This window comes from Chionomys nivalis, chromosome 7 (genome assembly GCF_950005125.1).
Source record: "Chionomys nivalis chromosome 7, mChiNiv1.1, whole genome shotgun sequence".
NCBI lineage: Eukaryota > Metazoa > Chordata > Mammalia > Rodentia > Cricetidae > Chionomys > Chionomys nivalis.
In genome coordinates this window covers 31,729,937-31,748,557 of record NC_080092.1, presented here as the reverse complement: position 1 = coordinate 31,748,557, position 18,621 = coordinate 31,729,937, and the positions used below count along the sequence as shown (strand labels likewise).

The 18,621-nt window shown below is 36.7% G+C and overlaps 1 protein-coding gene across 2 annotated transcripts in view; it reads left to right on the top strand.

Annotated features, from left to right (window-relative positions):
* The window catches only part of Cnot6 (CCR4-NOT transcription complex subunit 6), a 50,347-nt gene that overhangs the window by 25,933 nt on the left and 5,793 nt on the right, over nt 1-18,621 (top strand). Inside the window, exons 3-11 of one of the 2 annotated variants that reach the window (XM_057774527.1) lie at nt 7,264-7,450; nt 9,543-9,628; nt 10,918-11,007; nt 11,120-11,188; nt 12,594-12,751; nt 13,496-13,650; nt 14,354-14,508; nt 15,609-15,839; nt 17,395-17,597. In XM_057774527.1, the coding sequence (XP_057630510.1) occupies nt 7,264-7,450; nt 9,543-9,628; nt 10,918-11,007; nt 11,120-11,188; nt 12,594-12,751; nt 13,496-13,650; nt 14,354-14,508; nt 15,609-15,839; nt 17,395-17,597 (1,334 nt within the window). Of the gene's footprint in view, nt 1-7,263; nt 7,451-9,542; nt 9,629-10,917; nt 11,023-11,119; nt 11,189-12,593; nt 12,752-13,495; nt 13,651-14,353; nt 14,509-15,608; nt 15,840-17,394; nt 17,598-18,621 lie in introns of both variants that reach the window. The other variant, XM_057774526.1, reaches the window with a different exon arrangement.

Sequence of the window (18,621 nt, the reverse complement as noted above, 5' to 3'; positions counted from 1 at the left end):
GTGTTTTCTTCCTTCCTTCCTTCCTTCCTTCCTTCCTTCCTTCCTTCCTTCCTTCCTTCCTTCCTTCCTTCTTTCCTTCCTTTCTTTCTTATTTTCTTTCTTTCTAATGGAGTAGTAGTCTGTTGCATAGTATGGTAGCATTTGTTTATCCATTAACCTGTTGGATGTAGAGGGGCTATTATTTATAGTGTTTCATCATTACAAATTAGGCCACTGTAAATGGTCTTGTTGGTGTGGGCATAGCTTTTATTTCTCTGGGTTAAATATCTGTAGTCAAATGATAGTGTATTTTTAAACTTCTGAAACTCTCGAGACTGTTTAGAAGCAGGTTTGTTTCCTTTTTTCCTCCCTTCCTCCCTTTCTTTTCGTTTCCTTTTCATTTAGTTTCGTTTTACTAGATGTCTGATCAGCATCATTAGCACAGTGGCATATAGTGAGTGTTTTAGACTCAGCTGTCCTTACATGTAATACTATCTTATTGTAGTAAGGAGGATGCTAATTTGTTCCCAGCTACTTAGACCCAAAATAATCACACAGAAACTGTATTAATTAAATACAGTTGGCCCATTAGCTCTAGCTTCTTATTGGCTTAACTCTTACATATTAATTTAACCTATTTCTATTAATCTGTGTATTGCAACGTGGCTATGGGTAGCTTACCAGCTAACATTCCCAGTGTCTGTCTCTGGCGGGTTACATGACTTCTCTCTGACTCCACCTTCCTTCTACCTTGCTATAGGCCAAGCCAGTTTCTTTTATTCATTAACCAATAAAAGCAACACATAGACTGAAGAACCTCCCACATCATCTTATTGTGACTTTAATCTGTGTTTTTTAAATTACTGCTTGTTGAACATATTTCAGTATAACTTATCTGCCATCTCTTTGTCCTTTTTGCTGAAGTGTTTGTTTAAATTTTGCACTTCTTTTGAAAAGAGTATTTTTAAGTTCTTTATTGTCTTAGTCCTTTTAAAATATGCCACAGGCTAGGTAATTTATAAACAGTTCAAAGTTGTTTTATATTGTCAGAGTCTAGAGCAGTGGCTCTCAACTTTCCTATTCCTGTGACCCTTTAATACAGTTCCTCATGTTGTGGTGACCCCCAACCATAAAATTATTTGTGTTGCTACATCATAACTATAATTTTGCTATTGCTATGAATCGTAATGTAAATGCCTAGTTTTTTCAGTGGTCTCAGGCGACTCTGAAAGGGTCATTTGACCCCTAAGGGAGTCACAATTCACGGGTTGAGAACTATTGTTATAGAGACTGAGAGACTGAGATGAAAAGAGAATAGGTGAAAGCATGGCATGGCTGGAGGGTGAGAGAGAGAGAGGTTGAGAAGAGACCATAAACTTTCATAAATTTTTCTCATCATAACAACATCAGTCTGTTGATGAGAACAGAATGTGGTGAACTGAACATACGTCATGTCCTGCTGGCATTATATATCAGATATATATATATATTCATTTAGTATTCAAAGCTGTGTAAGTGCTCACTGTTAGCATTCCAATGCTTGTTTGGAGCACTTAACATCATCCAGTTCCTGCTTGGACAGCTAAATGGTTTTCCTGGTTTTGGAAATGATTGTTAAAGCCACTATAAACTTCTGGGATTTCATTTCATGACCCATTTCTTTCCTTTTTTTCCACATGGTGCTGGAGATTGAACTCAGAGGCTTGTGGACTTTACCCCCAACAGAGTGTGATTTGTTTGTTTTAAAGGCAAGGTCTCACCATTGTCTGTGCTGGCCTTAGACTCATATTTGTTTCTGGCGAGAGGTATGTGTGTGTATTTTTTCACTTGTCAAAAGCACCAGCTGTTGGTTCATTGGTTTAATCTGTTCTCTTACTATTTCAGGTTTGGATTAAAATTCTTCTTTTCTAGTTTATTAATACAGAAGCCAAATCCATTCCTTCATTGATTTGAAACTTATGTTTCTTTTCTTTCTATATAGAATAGTTTCCAGTTAGTCTTTTAATTGTTCTGACCAGTGAGGCAATTTCTAGCATTTTCTAGGCATCTGTACCGATTTCTAAATTTAATCCCAACATGATTTTGACAGAAAACATTTTTTATTGTAATCTCTTTGAGTTTATGGAGTCTTGTCTAGTAAACATTCCATCTACACTTGATGTAAGTTGTCTTTTGCTGCTGTTGTGTGGTCTTTTAAATCAGTGAAGTTAGGTTAGTTGAACTGTGGCATGGTCCGTATCATTTTTGTCTTGTTAATTGAGAGGAGGGTTCTGAAATCTCTTGATTGGATTTCTCTTTCTCTTCACAGTCTTACCTGATTTTGCCAAAGTGTTTTCACAACTTTCTTACAAGTTCCATAAATAACCTAGGAGTCTGTATTCCTGATTAAGTTGACTTTATTATGGTAGGATTTAGTCATTTGGTTCCTTTGTCTGTTAGCAGCACAGCTACTCCAGCTTTCTTCTCACTGTATTAGATTATTTTTGTACTCTTGTCCCTATGTATTTAAAACTGGCAAATAGTACATGTTATTGGGGTCTATTTAGGCATTTTCGTGTGACTGTTAGATCTTGAACTCACCATCTTACTAGTTTTTAATGACCCCATTCTGTTCTGTATTTTGTTTTCTTACCTCTCTTTGAAATAAATGGATGTATGAATGTTTGACATATTTTAGTATACATTATCGTATGCCACTTTCTGTATTGTGTTAGAACCTCACACTTCACTTTCTCATCTTTATGCTTTTGTTATATGTTATATTCGTCTGCCCTAAATCTTGTAGTTTCTATTAGTTTTACTTTAAAATAGTCCATGTTTGTTTGTTTTGAGATAGTGTTATGTGTAGCCAGACTGGCCTTGAACTTAATACACTAAGGATGATCTTGAATGCCTAACACTTGTGCCTAATCCTTCTGCCTTCACTTCCCAAAGGACAGTATTGTAGGCATGTGCCATCACACCTGACATTAGTCAGTTGTTTGGTTGGTTGGTTGGTTTTAGTTTTTTGAGACAGGGTTTCTCTGTGTAACAGCTCCGGTTGTCCTGAAACTTTTTTGTAGATCAGGCTGACCTCGAATTCAGAGATCCACCTGACTCTGTCTCCCAAGTGTGCCACTCCTGCCTGATAAGTAAAAATTATAAGAAAAGGGCAACTCCGCCAGCACAAGAAATCCAATTAGGTCAAATCAAACCAAATCAAAATCCCATTGTTTTATTAAGAATAACGCTCTCGGATGGCCAAGTGCATGGTGGGGAGACAGGGCAGCAGGGAGCCCATGCAGACCTGAAAACAACTTGTTTCTCCTCTGGGAGCTCTTTTAAATACCCTGTGGGAACCGTCCTGACCTCTCCTCCTCTCCACCCCCCTCCCACCCCCCCCCCCGCAGGGAGGGGTCAGGACCTGGCATGCTGGGATTTAGAGTCTAGAGGAGTGCAACTCCCAGACCAGGGGCTGGGGTCCACGCTCCCAACTTAACACTGCCCAGCTAGTCAGTTGTTTTATAGAGAAATTTAAAATTTTTTTAAAAGTTTGTATATTTACTACAGATATGAACATTCCTAATCTGAAGGTCCTGAGATCTAATACTTAATATCCATGTTTTAAAATCTCAGATTTTGGAACATTTCAGATTATTAGATTAGGAATTTCACTGGTCATATCTATATGCCAATAATTCCAAATCTGAAAATCTCAGTAGAGCTCTATAGCTTGTATTTCTAATAAATTTCCATCTGGTAATACTGTTTTTATACTACCTAAAGAATTTTCTACCTTATACAGCTACTGTCAATAAATTCTTTCAGCTTCCCTCTAACAAAAAACTTGCCTTCATTTGGCAGGATCTTTCCCCCAGAACGTTAAAGGCTGTGCTCCAGTCATTTTTTATAACTAGACATCTATTAACATTTTATCTTTGTTCTTTTTGAAATGTAATTTTTCCCCATATGACTGCCTTTTATTTATTTTAAGCCCTATGTAATATTATAAATAATATATAAAATAAATATTTTGTTTATTTTGGTTACTGTGTGTGTTCATATAAGTTTTCTTTTTCTGCAATTTTTTGTTAGAAATAATTTATCTGGCTAGAGAAATCTTGATAATTAACTTTCATTTATTATCAGTGATATAGATTCACTTTCTATAGTGAAGGACTTCCATGAAGGCATTTTCATTCATATTCTCCCTTCTGTCTCTCTTTCCTTCTTCCCAACTTCCCCTTCTTGCTAGTCTCCATGTTTGAATTTGCTGAACTTTTGTGTCTGTTGGTATATTAGTTACATGTCTCATTGCTAGTTCAAAATACGTGACAAATGCAACCTACGGGAAGGGGAGGGTTTGCTTTGGCTCTCAGTTTCAGGAAGTACAGTCTATGATTGGGAGCATATAGTGTCTGGAGCAGGAGACAGGCAAGAAGCAGAGGTGAATGCTGTGAATGCTGGTGCTCAACCGAATGTTTTTTTCCAGTCTGAAACCTTAAGCATAGAATTGTACCACCCACTCCCACCTCAGCTAACCTAATCTAGATAAATCCTTCAGAGACATGTCCAGAGATTTGTTTCCATGGTGATTCTGAGTTCCATCAGATTGACCGTCAAGATTAGCTATCACACTGGCTTAATAGTCCTCTTTGCATAAGTAACTTTTTTTGTCTCCTTTTCTCTTTTTCTTACAACAGCTTGAAATACAATTCATACATCATATAGTTCATCAACCTAAAGTGAAGCTTGGTGAATTTTGTATAGTTATAGATTTATGCAGTGTTCATCTCAGTTTCAAAATGCTGTATTTACTAGCATTCGTGGTTTTTGTTTGTTTGTTTGTTTGTTTTTGTTTTCCATTTCCCCTTAGCATCCTTTCCAAGAAGTGTTTCTCTTCCCTCTTGGTGGGTTTTTACTGTCTGGACATTTCGTGTAAGGGCATTCATATGATAGATGATATTTCATCACCAGCTCTTTCCCTTTAACAAGTATTTTAACAAGTTGGTCCTTGTTCTAGCACATATTTGTTTTGCAAATAATATTGTATGGCGATGAGCATACCATATTTTATTTAAATAATTATCAAGTCAGTTATCTGGATTGTTTGCAGTTTTGAGTCTTAAAACATTCTTCTGTAATTATTTTTGTTGTTGTTATTTGTTTTGTTTTTCGAGACAGGATTTCTTTGTGTGGCTTTGGAACCTGTTCTGAAACTTGCTCTATAGCCCAGGCTGACCTCGAACTCAGAGATCCTCCTGCCTCCATCTCCTGAGTGTTGGGATTAAAGGCATGCGCCACCACCATTCAGCCTTCTGTAGTCATTTATGTGCACATATGAGAAAATACTGAAGTATTACCTGCCTGCTCGTATATTAATTCCATATTGAACTTTTTTTTTTTTTTTTTGATTTTTCGAGATAGGGTTTCTCTGTAGCTTTGGAGCCTGCCTGGAACTCCCTTTGTAGACCAGGCTGGCCTCGAACTCACAGAGATCCGCCTGCCTCTGCCTCCCTAGTGCTGGGATTAAAGGCGTGAGTCACCACCGCCCGAGTTCGAGGTCAGCCTGGTCTACAAGAGCTAGTGCCAGGACTGGCTCCAAAGCTACAGAGAAATGATGGAGGAAGGTCATTGGTTAAATAATAAAGAAACTGCCTAGGCCCATTTATAGGCCAACCCTTAGGTGGGTGGAGTAAACAGAACAGAATGCTGGGAAAAAGAAGCCGAGTAAGGAGTCGCCATGATTCTCCCACTCCAGACAGACGCAGGTTAAGATCTTTCCTGGTAAGCCAGCTCGTGGTACTTACTACACAGAATATTAAAAATGGGTTAGATCAATATGTAAGAGCTAGCCAATAAGAGGCTGGAACTAATGGGCCAGGCAATGTTCAAAAGAATACAGTTTCCATGTAATTATTTCGGGGCATAAGCTAACCATGCGGGCGGCTGGGTGCTAGGAACTTAGCCCCACCGCTCCTATTTACAACAGAGAAACCCTGCCTTGAAAAAAAAAATTGTAAACTGAGAAGCAAACTCCATATTGAACTTTTTAAGGAACTGCCATGCTGATAAGTACCTGGGCCATTTTATGTTTTCACTAGCAGCACATAAATAAGGTTTGAGTTTTTTTCTGCTTATTGTCTCTGTGTATATTGATCCAAGTGGGTTTGAAGTAGTTCATCGTTTTGATTTGGGTGGGCTACATTTCCATTTCCCTTATAGATAATGATATTAAATACCTTTTCATGTGGTTGTTGGCCCTTTGTGTATTTTTTTTGGAGAAATATGTATTACATTGAGTGTTTTTGAGATCTCACTGTGTATGTAGCCCAAGCTGGTGTCAGACTTGTGAGCTTTTTGCCTCCACCTCCCAAGTGCTGGAATTAAAGGCAAACTACTATTCTAGTTGTACTCAGATTTTTTCTTTTTTTGTAAAATTGTGTGTGCACGAGTGTGCGTTCATTTGTATGTAAATACAGATGCACAGGTGCTGCTGTGCTGTATGGAAGTCAGGACAACCTTGGTCTACCCACCATTCAACCTTGTTTGAGACAGGGTCCCTGTATTTTGTTTGTTTGTTTTCTGCATCTGCTGCCAGGACTACAAGTTTCTAAGCGCTTCTCTGGATTGTCTTTTCTCTGCCTCCCATCTTCCTGAGGACTCTGGGATTATAGATGCTCACACTGTCTGGTATTTAGTGTAAATTCTGGGAATTGGAACTCAGGCCCTTATACTTGCCTAAGTGCTTTTACCCATTGAGCCAACTCTCCAGCCTCTCTTGAGTTTTAAGAATATAAATGATTTAGCAGATTTATGATTTGCAAATATTCTTTTTTTCTATGTGTTTTACTTTTCTGATGTAAATAGAAAGCAGATTTCCTATTTTCTGGTGTATAGAATGAACAGTTTTTCAGGCATTAGTACTTGATTTTGTCTTATATTTTATAGTATACAAATTCTAGATTTAGCATTTTAGCATTGCTGTGAATTATTGATGTTTTATCATATCTGAGATTATTTAAAGGATAAATTCTTTGCAGTGTGCTCTTAAAATAAAGGTACTTTCAAGTATTGACACTTCATTTTAAAAGTTTAAATTTTAGTTTTCTTCTGCTAATTAAATTGTTCAGTGCATGCAGTAAATTGTTCTAAAATAGATTAAAATTTTTCTTGTTAAGCTTTCTCAAACTTTTTTAAAAAGTAAGTTAAGTACCTAATCAAAACGTCTGAATTTTATTTAATACATGGGCCAAATTTTGGAGATCGCTATTTAATCCTTTCCTCTTTTTTTCTGTCTTGCAGGAAAAGTAAGAAGCTTAAGCTCATCTTTGTGGTCACTAACTCACTTGACAGCTTTGCATCTGAGTGACAATTCCCTGTCCTGTATTCCTTCAGACATTGCCAAGCTTCACAATCTGCTATATCTGGACCTGTCCCATAACCAAATCCAGAGTTTACCGGCAGAACTCGGAAACATGGTATCACTCAGGTATGCAGACTCAGTTTTGGACATTTAGGTCCCCCAGAACAAAGGCAGCCATATATATATCTTGTTAGGAAATAAAGCCATTTTATATTTAAATAAAGGGGGCATCATAACTGTATCTTTTGGTGAAATATTTTAGTAAGAATTGAATGTCTAATAATAAAAATTAAATAGGTCCCTTGCTTGGTTTTGATGATGTTGCTGTTAATTATTTTTTTGGAGACAGAGTTTTTCTGGTTGTTCTTGCTCTATAGACCAGGCTAGCCTCAAACTCAGAGATCCACCTGCCTCTGCCTTCCCAGTGCTGGGATTAAAGGAATGCACCACTACTTCCTGACATTGCTTAGTTTTTTATTGCTGTTTTGTTATGTATTTTCTTTTTGAACCAAAAAAAAAAAAAAACAAAAAAAACTCTTAAACATAACTCTTTTTTGATTCTTTGGAATTTGACATCATACATTCCAGTCCTGCTCACCCCCAGTCTCTCCTTATCCACCCCTCACCCTGTAGCATCACCCCCCCATCTCCCTCCTCTGTCTTTCCAGCACCTCTTTATTCCTCCCAGTGGCATCAGAATCTGTGGTGTGTCATGCAGTATTCCCTTTTGTCCAGTCAGCCTCACCCACAAAGTGTTCATTACAGTGAGTCATTGGTCTGAACCAAAAAATTTTGAACACTGTAAAGCACTGTGCTGTACTTGGCTTATGGCCAGCAGTTGATGCCACGCAAACATCCTTAATAACACTGGTCCTCAGAACCTGTTGCCTGTAGTAGGAAAGCCCTGGCATGAACCAAGCTAGAGTCAGTTGCTGCGCTCATGGTAGAATTTGTAGTGATGCTGTCCTTAGGCGTTTAAAAGTTACGTGGTCTTGAACAGGCTTCTTAGGCAGAAGTTAGGGATGTTGTCAGTGATGAGTAAACATAACTAACTCCGTCCAGTTTTAATGTTTCAGCAAATGATAATTGCTGAGTGTGCATTTGTTTGTTGTTTTTTTTTTTAAACCTTTGAAGATAGATAAGATCAACATAAATACAAAGCCAAACCCAGTGTACCTACTCTTGCACAGTGGTTTTCATGGCTTCTAGTGTAAAGAATGGAGATTTTTATGGATGTTTCTTTGTCTTTATTGCTCTTACACTAGCCTTTTAACAATTTTCTTGGCTTAGTTATTGAGTATTTACTAGACTATTTTTAATCCTTGGAAACAAAGCAGATTTTATTTTTCTTGTTCAGTTTTCTCAAAAGCAACCAAGATTTGTAAAGAAACAAGAATAGTAGAAATCATTCTTCTAAAATCTGGTTAGTAAAACTTTGTGTAGGAACTAGTCTTTTGTTTATATAAATTTTACTTTTAAACTGAAAATTTTGTAAATCTGGAGAACTATTAAACATAAACTTAACTTGGAGCCATCATTAAGCTCGTTTAAACAGTCCTCATGGTAGCTGCGTATGAACTACTTTTCTTGTTGTGACCAAATACCCCAAAAATAGCTTCAAGGAGAAGCTTTTTCATTTGACTCCTGGTTTGAGTAAATAGAGTCCATCATGGTAGCAGAAATGCCCAGCAGCTGATCACATTGCTTCCACCATCAGGAGGTGAAGTTGGGACAGTCCTAGTCCCCTTTGGTGGTACTACCCATATTGAGGCTGGGTCCTCCTCAGTTGAACCTCTCTGGGAGTACCCTCACATGTACCTCTTGGCTGTTTCATCCTTTCTGCTTTCTTAAGCACATGTGCCAAACTAGCACTGCTTTGCTGCCTGCAAACCATGTGCCTATCGTGAGGTAAGTACTTCAGTTGAGAGTAATCTGATATATCCATGAATTTAACAACTTATAAAAATTGAAGCTTGTATCATACTTTTTTATTTATTTTTCCCCTTAAAATATATTACCAAAGGTTTGATCTGTGGCAGTTTTGTTGCTGTTGTTGTTGTTTAACTACATAGGAAGGCCAAGGCTAGATAATGGAATATAATGTATAAAACTTTGTCACTCTTAGGTACATACTTTCCTAGAAATAACATTGTTGATTTTAGCTGTCAAGGTTAAAATTAACATGTCTTCTGACTTCCTGGAAATTTTTGATCAACAGGGAGCTCCATTTAAATTACAACCAGTTACGAGTTCTACCTTTTGAGCTGGGAAAACTGTTTCAGTTACAGACTTTAAGCCTGAAAGGTAGGATTTTATTTTTTCTTACATATTTTTTTTTTCTTCAAAAAGCTTTAAGAGTTCTTACTGGAATCTTTGGCAGGCAGTGTTGTTACTCTGCTCTATTGCTTTAACTATGCTGCAGTTCTCCGTTTCTGTGACTTGTGACTTCCAACCCCAGGCCAACTGTGTCTTTGTGATCTCTTCTGCTCTCGGCCTCTCTGCTTTCTTGTCTTGATGATACATGACTTACACCATGCTTTCTCATCATGTCATAGATAGCTTTTTCTCATGTTCAAATCAGAGTGTAGCTTTCCATAAAGTAAGAAAAACTTTCCTCAGTAAATAGAAATTTTTGATTTAGTCCTGGTATTAAAAATTGGGCTTTTGGGGGTTTCTTTTTTAAAAAGAAGTTGATTTATGGGTACTTAATTAGTGTTGGAAATGGGAAAGAGGGCACAAATAATGCAGGAACCATTGTAAAGTTCCGTAAGCCAGAAGTCAAAGTCACATTTTTACAGTGTGAAGATAAATGGGCCTGTTTTATGATGTAATTGGTTCTTTACCAGTCTGGGCAGGTGTGGACAGACGGCTGTCTCCTAAAGGAAGGCCTTTGGATAAAGAGTTAAATTCATATTTCTAAAAGATAGGTACAGAATCAGGTTATATTCTTACAAGTCCCTGAGATATATCATAAGAACTTTTTAAGAAGTAAATGTAAAATAAAAATATACACTTACATATGTAATTTTTAGCAGCCATTAGTTTTGCAAGTGGTTCAAATCCATTTCTTGCCAGAGAAAGCTGCTGTCTTATGCCCTTCCAGTTTAGAGCTGACACAGAATACTTGCATATTAACATTAACCCATTAATCATCTTTTTGAGTATTCCTGTAAAACTGCAAATTTTGAGGCTGGAGAGATGACTCAGTGGTTGAGAGTCTTCCAGAGGACCCTGGTTCAATTTCCAGCACCCACATGGTGGTTCACAGCCATTTGTAACTCCAGTTTCAGGTGATCCAGTTCCTCTTTTCTGGCCTCAAAAGTCATAGCCATGCCAGTGATGCACAGACGTAGATGCAGGCAAAACACCCATATGCATAAAACAAATCTTTAAAAAAAAGAAACTTAAAAAACAGTGAAATTTTTATATGAAAATTTCAAAAGTGATATTTTTATTTATTAAGTTTTTAGCAACTATAATGTAACAGTGTTGTAATATTATAATTTTTTGTGGCATTAGGTGATTATTTTGCTAAATTTTTCTAAGTTTGAAACATTGTATTATCTTAATTTACCTACTTAAAATTGCCCCAGGAAATCCACTTACCCAAGATATATTGAACCTCTGTCTGGAGCCAGATGGAACAAGAAGGCTACTGAACTACTTGCTCGATAATTTGTCAGGTACTGCAAAAAGAAGTAAGTGATCATTTGTTTAGACTTTTTATTAGGAAGACATGTAAGAATATCACTTAATTATTATTATTCTTATTTTTATATATATATATACACCCAGTTTCAACAGAACAACCACCTCCAAGATCGTGGATCATGTTACAAGAACCAGACAGAACAAGACCAACGGGTTGGTAGCTCTATTTTCTTTTTAACTATTAATGTCACCAGGTCTTGATAAATCTGCAAGTATTGTTGGAATACTTTAGATTTTTAACAGCATTGAAGGCAGTGTGGTTATAGGTTCATTTAGTTTGGGAAATAATGGTAAAGATTTAATTCTGTAATACATTGCTTGTCAGCCAAGAACAGTTTTTTATGGGGTGGGGTGTTGAGACAGGATTTTTCTGTGTAGCTTTGGAACCTGTCCTGAAACTCACTCTGTAGACCAGACTAGTCTCAAACTCACAAAGATCCATCTGTCTCTGCCTCCCAAGTGCTGGGATTGGATTAAAGGCGTGTGCCACCACCGCCAGGTTAGCTAGGAGCACTTTTATCTCTGGGGAACATGTATCAATTTTGACAATTCTGATTGTTAAAAGTGGGAGAAATATTGCTGGAACCTAGAGATTGAAGTCAGGGACACAGCTAAATACCCTGCATCATCTGATCTAGTCAGTCCTCCTAGCCACACAGAATGTCAGTACTGACACTATTGAGCACTTGACCTCTATTACATCAGGTTTGCTGAAAATTTTCCACCTGGGAGGATTCCATGTGTTGATATGTTCTAAAGGTACTTGATATTATTAAAGTCTAAGATAATTTTCTTACTTGAGAGGAAAAACATTGAATTAATGGTCTCTGGTATATATTTCAATGTAAGTTTTATAAAAATAGTTTAATTCTTAAGGTATTCTTTAACAGGATTTGCTTCTGTATGGATAAACACAGGCTATCTTGTTTAATGTTGCTTTGCATTATTTTGCTTCATAGATAATTAAAATGTGTTGTGGGTTTTTGTTGCAACCCCATGTCAATAAAATCTACCATTGCCTTTTTTTCTGTAGCTCAGACAATAATTTTTTTTTTTTGGCAAAAATATATATCTTAGTCTGTGTGTTTAAGACAGTGCTGTTCTATAGATTATAATGAAAAACTTTTTTGTGCCCCAGGAACCCAAAAATAACTTCTGTGATTTGCTTTGTTGAGTACTTACTATTTTAGTGTTCTGGAGCCAAACGCACAGTTAGTCTGTAGTTGCCTATTATGGAAACTGCTTGTCAAGTTTCCAAATCCTACCGTAACAGTTAGTGGCATAGAGGAAATAAGGAGTCTTGGTATATCGAATTAAGACTCAAGAACCTGTCTTAGCTTCTGTAGATACAAGCACATTGTATCCTAATTGGTTTGTTTATTTGTACTTCCATTACTTATTTTTCTTTCTTTCTCCTCAGCTGGCATAGAATAATAGCTTTTTGGTAACTATAGGTTGAGTGGTTGAAATCAGACTAAATATAGTGAGGACTATTGCTGAAGTAATTTTGGTTATTGGTCTTTTTCTGCCGTGTGTGAATCAGTTATCTTTCCTACAGCCTTGTTTTCTGTCATGTGCTATAATGTTCTTTGTGATAAATATGCGACCCGGCAGTTATACGGCTACTGTCCATCATGGGCGTTAAACTGGGACTACAGGAAAAAGGCCATTATTCAAGAAATCTTGAGCTGCAATGCTGATATTATCAGTCTTCAGGTAAGTCATGCAAAAGACTCTTAAGTTGTGTGATCCTTCAAACCAGGACAAAACAAGAAACAGTTATACTAGAATATATTATGCTAATATATTTGAAATCTTAGCTTCAGCGGCTCTTAAAATTCTAGGCTTTTCTGGTTTAGGAGAATTCTGAGAACAGTAACTCTTGCTTTGCAACACTGTGCTGTCAGATAAAGCAAAACAGGTTTAACTAGGTTTTAAAAATTGACAGTAACTTTCCTCTTTCCTCCAGTGTCCCTGTATACTGCATTTGAATTGGATGGCTAAGTTACTAAAATTGTGGCTTTTCTGGATATATTCTTGTTTTACCAGCACTGTTACTAGAAATGTTAGGGTGAAGTGGAAAAAGATTGGATTGTCTGCATAGTAATGTGGGGTTTTTAACCCAACTCTCATAATAACTTACACAGTTTGAGTCAATTTGTTTTTCTTCAATGGGTCTAGAATTAAAATATGTGACAACTGTAATTCCTTCTTATATGGTTCTTGTTCCATCAGTTCTAAGACAAATCACTTTACTTCTAAAGTAAACTACAACGAACTGGCATTGGCATCTGGTGCAATAAAGTCTTCTGATTGGTTTTAGACCAATTATATTTTGAAAATGTTCTTTTCTTTAGTATATTGTGATCTTTTGAAAAAATATTTCAGACTGTACACATGGGTTAATGTATAGGACATATTTTTGTCCTTGAAGTAACTTTGCTGGTTATGATTTTTCAGGAGGTCGAAACAGAACAGTATTACAGTTTTTTTCTGGTAGAACTGAAAGAACGTGGCTATAATGGATTCTTCAGTCCTAAGTCTAGAGCTAGGACGATGTCGGAACAAGAAAGAAAGCATGTTGATGGCTGTGCAATATTCTTCAAGACAGAAAAGTAAGTCTATCTAACTTTTTGTTTTTTTAAAGGTAGTGTCTTCAATATTTGCAGGGTGGGGCCAAGGATATCTCAGTTACTTAGCAAATAAGAGAATGAAGTGCTATATTATTCAAGAAAACACTAATATTTAAAGTTTAAATGGTCTTTTTGTTTGAAATAACTTGTTTTGGAGGGGATATTGAAAGTGCTGTTATTTTTTAGGGTTGTTTACTAGGGCTTTAATTCCAACTGCTAATTGAAATATATATAAGTAAAATTCCCTCTCGGAAACCTATGCTTTGGAAGATAATTGTTTAAAAATTATGAAATGAAATATTCCAGCACTAATGGTAAGGGTGACTGACCATACTATATTATGTTGTAAAGGTATTTCCAGGTTTTGTTTTTATCAGGAACAGATTAAAAACAACTTTAAGGCCTGGTGATATACATCAGTGTTTAGGGTCAGTGGGTATACAATTAATGGTAGAGAATTTGCCTAACATGTACAAGACCCTGGGCTTGATGCTCAGTACCACAAAAGAAACAAGCCAAGTTAGACTAGAAACAACCTTAAATGAATTTAGGGAGCTTGGTACTATGGAGGATTTCCCACAGTATGACTGAAGTGTCTTTATTTGGTAATGAAGTTTGGAAGAAAGACATTTCCCTTGGAACTAATGTCTCGCATTCCCAATCGCATATTTGTGCTTCGTTTCAGATTTACTTTGGTTCAGAAACACACTGTTGAATTTAACCAGCTAGCAATGGCGAACTCAGAAGGGTCTGAAGCTATGCTGAACAGAGTCATGACGAAAGATAATATTGGAGTTGCTGTACTGCTAGAACTTCGAAAGGAATTAATTGAGATGTCATGTGAGTGATTGTTTCACTTCCTGTCAAATTGACAGCCCCATCCCTACCAGTTTAGTAGTTTTGATAAGATATCTTCAAACCAAAATCTCACTATATATTTAATGGTCTGATCTAACACGTAAAGAAAGTCAGTGAGTATTTTTCTTTTCTAAAATACCATGCATCTTTTTCTTTAGTTCAAAGGTAAAGATGAAAAGTCATTGCCCAGAAAAATTATTGCCTTGAAAAGGCATAAAGGTAAAAGGATATTTGTGAAATTATGGAGGTAAATAGTAATTGAAATAACTGTTCAGGGATCAGAATTCCATATGCTTCATGGTTTCTTGTCAGCAAGGGTTTTTGGTAAAGCTAACTTTTTAATGTCAGTCTTCCTGTGACTGATTTATACTAATTATGTTAAGGTCTTGAATTTGAGGAAAGCGACTACTTTTTAAAAATTATGAGTATGGGGGCTGGAGAGATGGCTCAGAGGTTAAGAGCATTGCCTGCTCTTCCAAAGGTCCTGAGTTCAATTCCCAGCAACCACATGGTGGCTCACAACCATCTGTAATGGGGTCTGGTGCCTTCTTCTGGCCTGTAGGCATACACACAGAAAGAATATTGTATATAATAAATAAATAAATATTTTTTTAAAAAAATTATGAGTATGTATATAGTGACTTGGATACTGAGAACTGGAACTTCCATCACTTGTTGTGGAATGTGGGATATTATTGTAAAGATAAAAATAAAAGATAAAGCTAGCGACGGGATTGTGTGCCAGTGCTAGTACTTGCATAAATCTAGACAGAACAAAACCCCAAAGCCAAAGAATTAGTAACTGCTAAAAAGTATATATCTAAGAGAATTTAGGTTCAAATCTGAGAGATTTGTTTTAGGATATCTAGAAATACCTCATGGACTGTCTCTGTCTAAGTAGTCTTTACTGCTGGATATATCAAATAGATTTAGAGATAGAATTCTTGGGATTCATTGATCGGGTAGGAAATCAGTAGATACATTTTAGATTCTTTTGAGAAATTTCACTTGCTTTCAGATGCTGCAAGAAACTATAGACCAATGCAGATTTTTCTGTTTGTTTGCTTTTAAATCTACTATAGCTGGAAAACCACATCTGGGAACAGAAAAACAACTTATTCTTGTGGCTAATGCTCATATGCATTGGGACCCTGAATACTCAGATGTGAAGTTGGTACAAACTATGATGTTCCTCTCAGAAGTGAAGAATATTATTGATAAAGCCTCTCGGAGCCTCAAATCCAGTGTGTTGGGAGAATGTGGAACTATTCCGCTTGTCTTATGTGCAGATCTGAATTCTTTGCCAGACTCTGGTGAGAAAAGTAATATTTTATATGAAATCGGTACTTTTTAACTGAAGTTTCTCTGTGTTTTATAAAACACTTAGTATAAGTGCATGTATACTGAACATGTCAAGGTTTGCATGCGGGTCAAAGAACACTAAAGGGAATTGATTCTCTCCTTACATGAGTTCAGAAGATAGAGCTCAGGTAATCAGGACAAGAATCTACACCAGCCCTGTAATGTGTTCTTTTGATAATTCAGAATTTAGTCTAAAGGAAAATTCATTTTGTAGTGGCATCAGTGAATGGGTTTTACAATTTTTTAAAAATAAGATGCGAAGGGGGAAGAGCATAGAAACCTAGGGGGCTAATGATAGGCATTTTTTTCCTGTGTTTTGTTTTAAATTTACCTAAAGACATTTATAATCCAGATGCTAGAAAGCTGTTAAGATAACTTCTTTGGGATTCCAGCCTATGGTAAAATAATATCACAGTTAAATTTGACCTAAAGTATGTTACAGAATCCCAAATTTTGTTTCTTATGACTTTCATAAAAAGTACAGAGTACATCTGAGGTAGAGATTAGGACCTTTTATCAAAAGCAGTGCTCTTGATTTTTGTCATGAAGTAGACAAAAGTAGATTTGGAAAGCCTGATTGATCTTAAATGCTTTTCTATAGATAGTACAGAGAATAAACCAGAGCCCTGCCAATAGCAAACTAGACATCCCATCTGTATTCCAGCTCTTTGATTGTATTCTTAACACACAATGCTTTTGGACTTGCCTTTCTGTATGACTGTACACCATCATGTTGATAGTCGAATTTGATACTATATTATTGCTATCTCAATAGATAGAGCCACGAAGAAGAAACTTAAAATTTGTTTTCAAGGGCAGCAAAAAGTCCCTGAGATTGCTAATTCTTTAGCCCCATGTCATCGAGCTGTCTGGGGATCACTGCTGCTGAACAGCCGAGGATTCTCTGACAACTTCTCCATATGCTATTCTACCCTCTAGCTGCAAAGTATTGGAGATGGGGGAAGATTTCTGATAGCATTGTGGGGAAATGTCCCATCTTGCTAAGTAATTGTTTGTAGAGCCTACTTTATGATTGAGAATTTATGAAAATAGTTAAGTTGCTTTCTCACTTGGTGGCATTCTGTACCATAGTTTGGTAGTATGATAACACATAAAACCCAAAAGAGTTGCATAACCCTGTAGATAATTTAGGATATGAAGAATCCTGCACACTATTTTGATGGTGATGTTGTCTTTAACTCTTTTTTTAAAAGTGGAAATAACCTAGAGTTCAGCAGTCATATTCCAGGCAACCTTTATATAAAACCATTGAAGAATTTGAGAGGACACATCTATTTATCAGATAGTTTTAAACAATCCAAAATTTAAATTTTTGGGTACTGTAATTACATAAAAACGAACTTGAACAAATTACGACTAATTAAGAAAAACATTTTAGAGAATAGGAATTTGTGTGGCTTTTTGAACTCTTAAATGCTCTTTTAAAATTATATTTTGTTTGCTGTAGTATGCTTGACAAATACAAGTGCATTTTCGTTTGTTTAGGTGTTGTAGAGTATTTGAGCACTGGTGGGGTAGAGACCAATCATAAAGACTTTAAGGAACTGAGGTACAATGAAAGTCTCACAAACTTCAGCTGTAACGGGAAGAATGGTATGACCAATGGAAGGATCACTCATGGTTTCAAGTTAAAGAGTGCCTATGAGAATGGCCTGATGCCTTACACGAATTACACATTTGATTTCAAGGTATGTCTTGTTATTGATAAGCTTTCAAAACCTTATTTTTATCAGCAAGTCTTATAACTTCTAAAGTCATAAACACCAGTGTATGTTCTGACTGGAACTGAGCAGCCTTAACTTACTAACAGAAGATGTCGTTGCTCTTCCATAGACAACCACGTGATTGGTGTTAGTCAAATGGTTTCCATAGTGAGAAGTTGGGTGAAATATGACAGCAAAGCAGTCCTTGGTTACTCTTTATCCTGGTGTTTATTTCTTAAATACTGGCTACTAAAAGCTGGATACTGTAGTGTCTAGTTTGCTATCTCTGTTACACCTTAACTGAAACTTCTTTTTATGCCAAAATGAGGTTCATCTTAGCCACTGTTAAACAGTACTTATTTTGTGTATATGTGGGTGTTTATGTTGCCACAGTGCTTGTGTTAGTCTTAAGGGCAGCTTGGAGGAGTCAGTTCTCTCCTTCTATCATGTGGATGGGCCCCTGGGGATTGGACATAGGTTGTCATGCTTGGTGACAAATGCCTTTACCCACTGAGCCATCTTGCCAGCCCTGTAGTTGTAGGGTTTTTTTTTGTGTGTGTGTGTTGTGCTGGGAATTGAATCCAAGGTCTTGTGTTTACTAGGCAAGTGTTCTTCTAAGCTTGTTCCTAGCCCTGGTTTTCAAAGTATGTTATGTGCTGTCTTACACAGTTAACAGCTTGCAGCCACCTTTTCTCAGTGACTGTCATTTTTGTACTGATAATGGTTTAGATTCTTAGGCAGATTGAGAGAAGAAATTGTTTTCACCCATTTCTGTTGCTGATGCAAAGATAGACACTTGCATATGCTTTAGTGTCTTAGGCAAGAACACATGAGAAAGGGGGGTGAAGTTAATGGAGGAGAGACTCCCAAATCAGCAGATCGATTCCTGTGTGCTAGATGTACCCTGCACTTCTGAAGATGTGCAAAACAGACATAGCCCTGCACTTGTGCAGCTTTGATCAAATGGGAAAGACATCTTATTTTTTGTTTGAGACGGTCATGCCACATA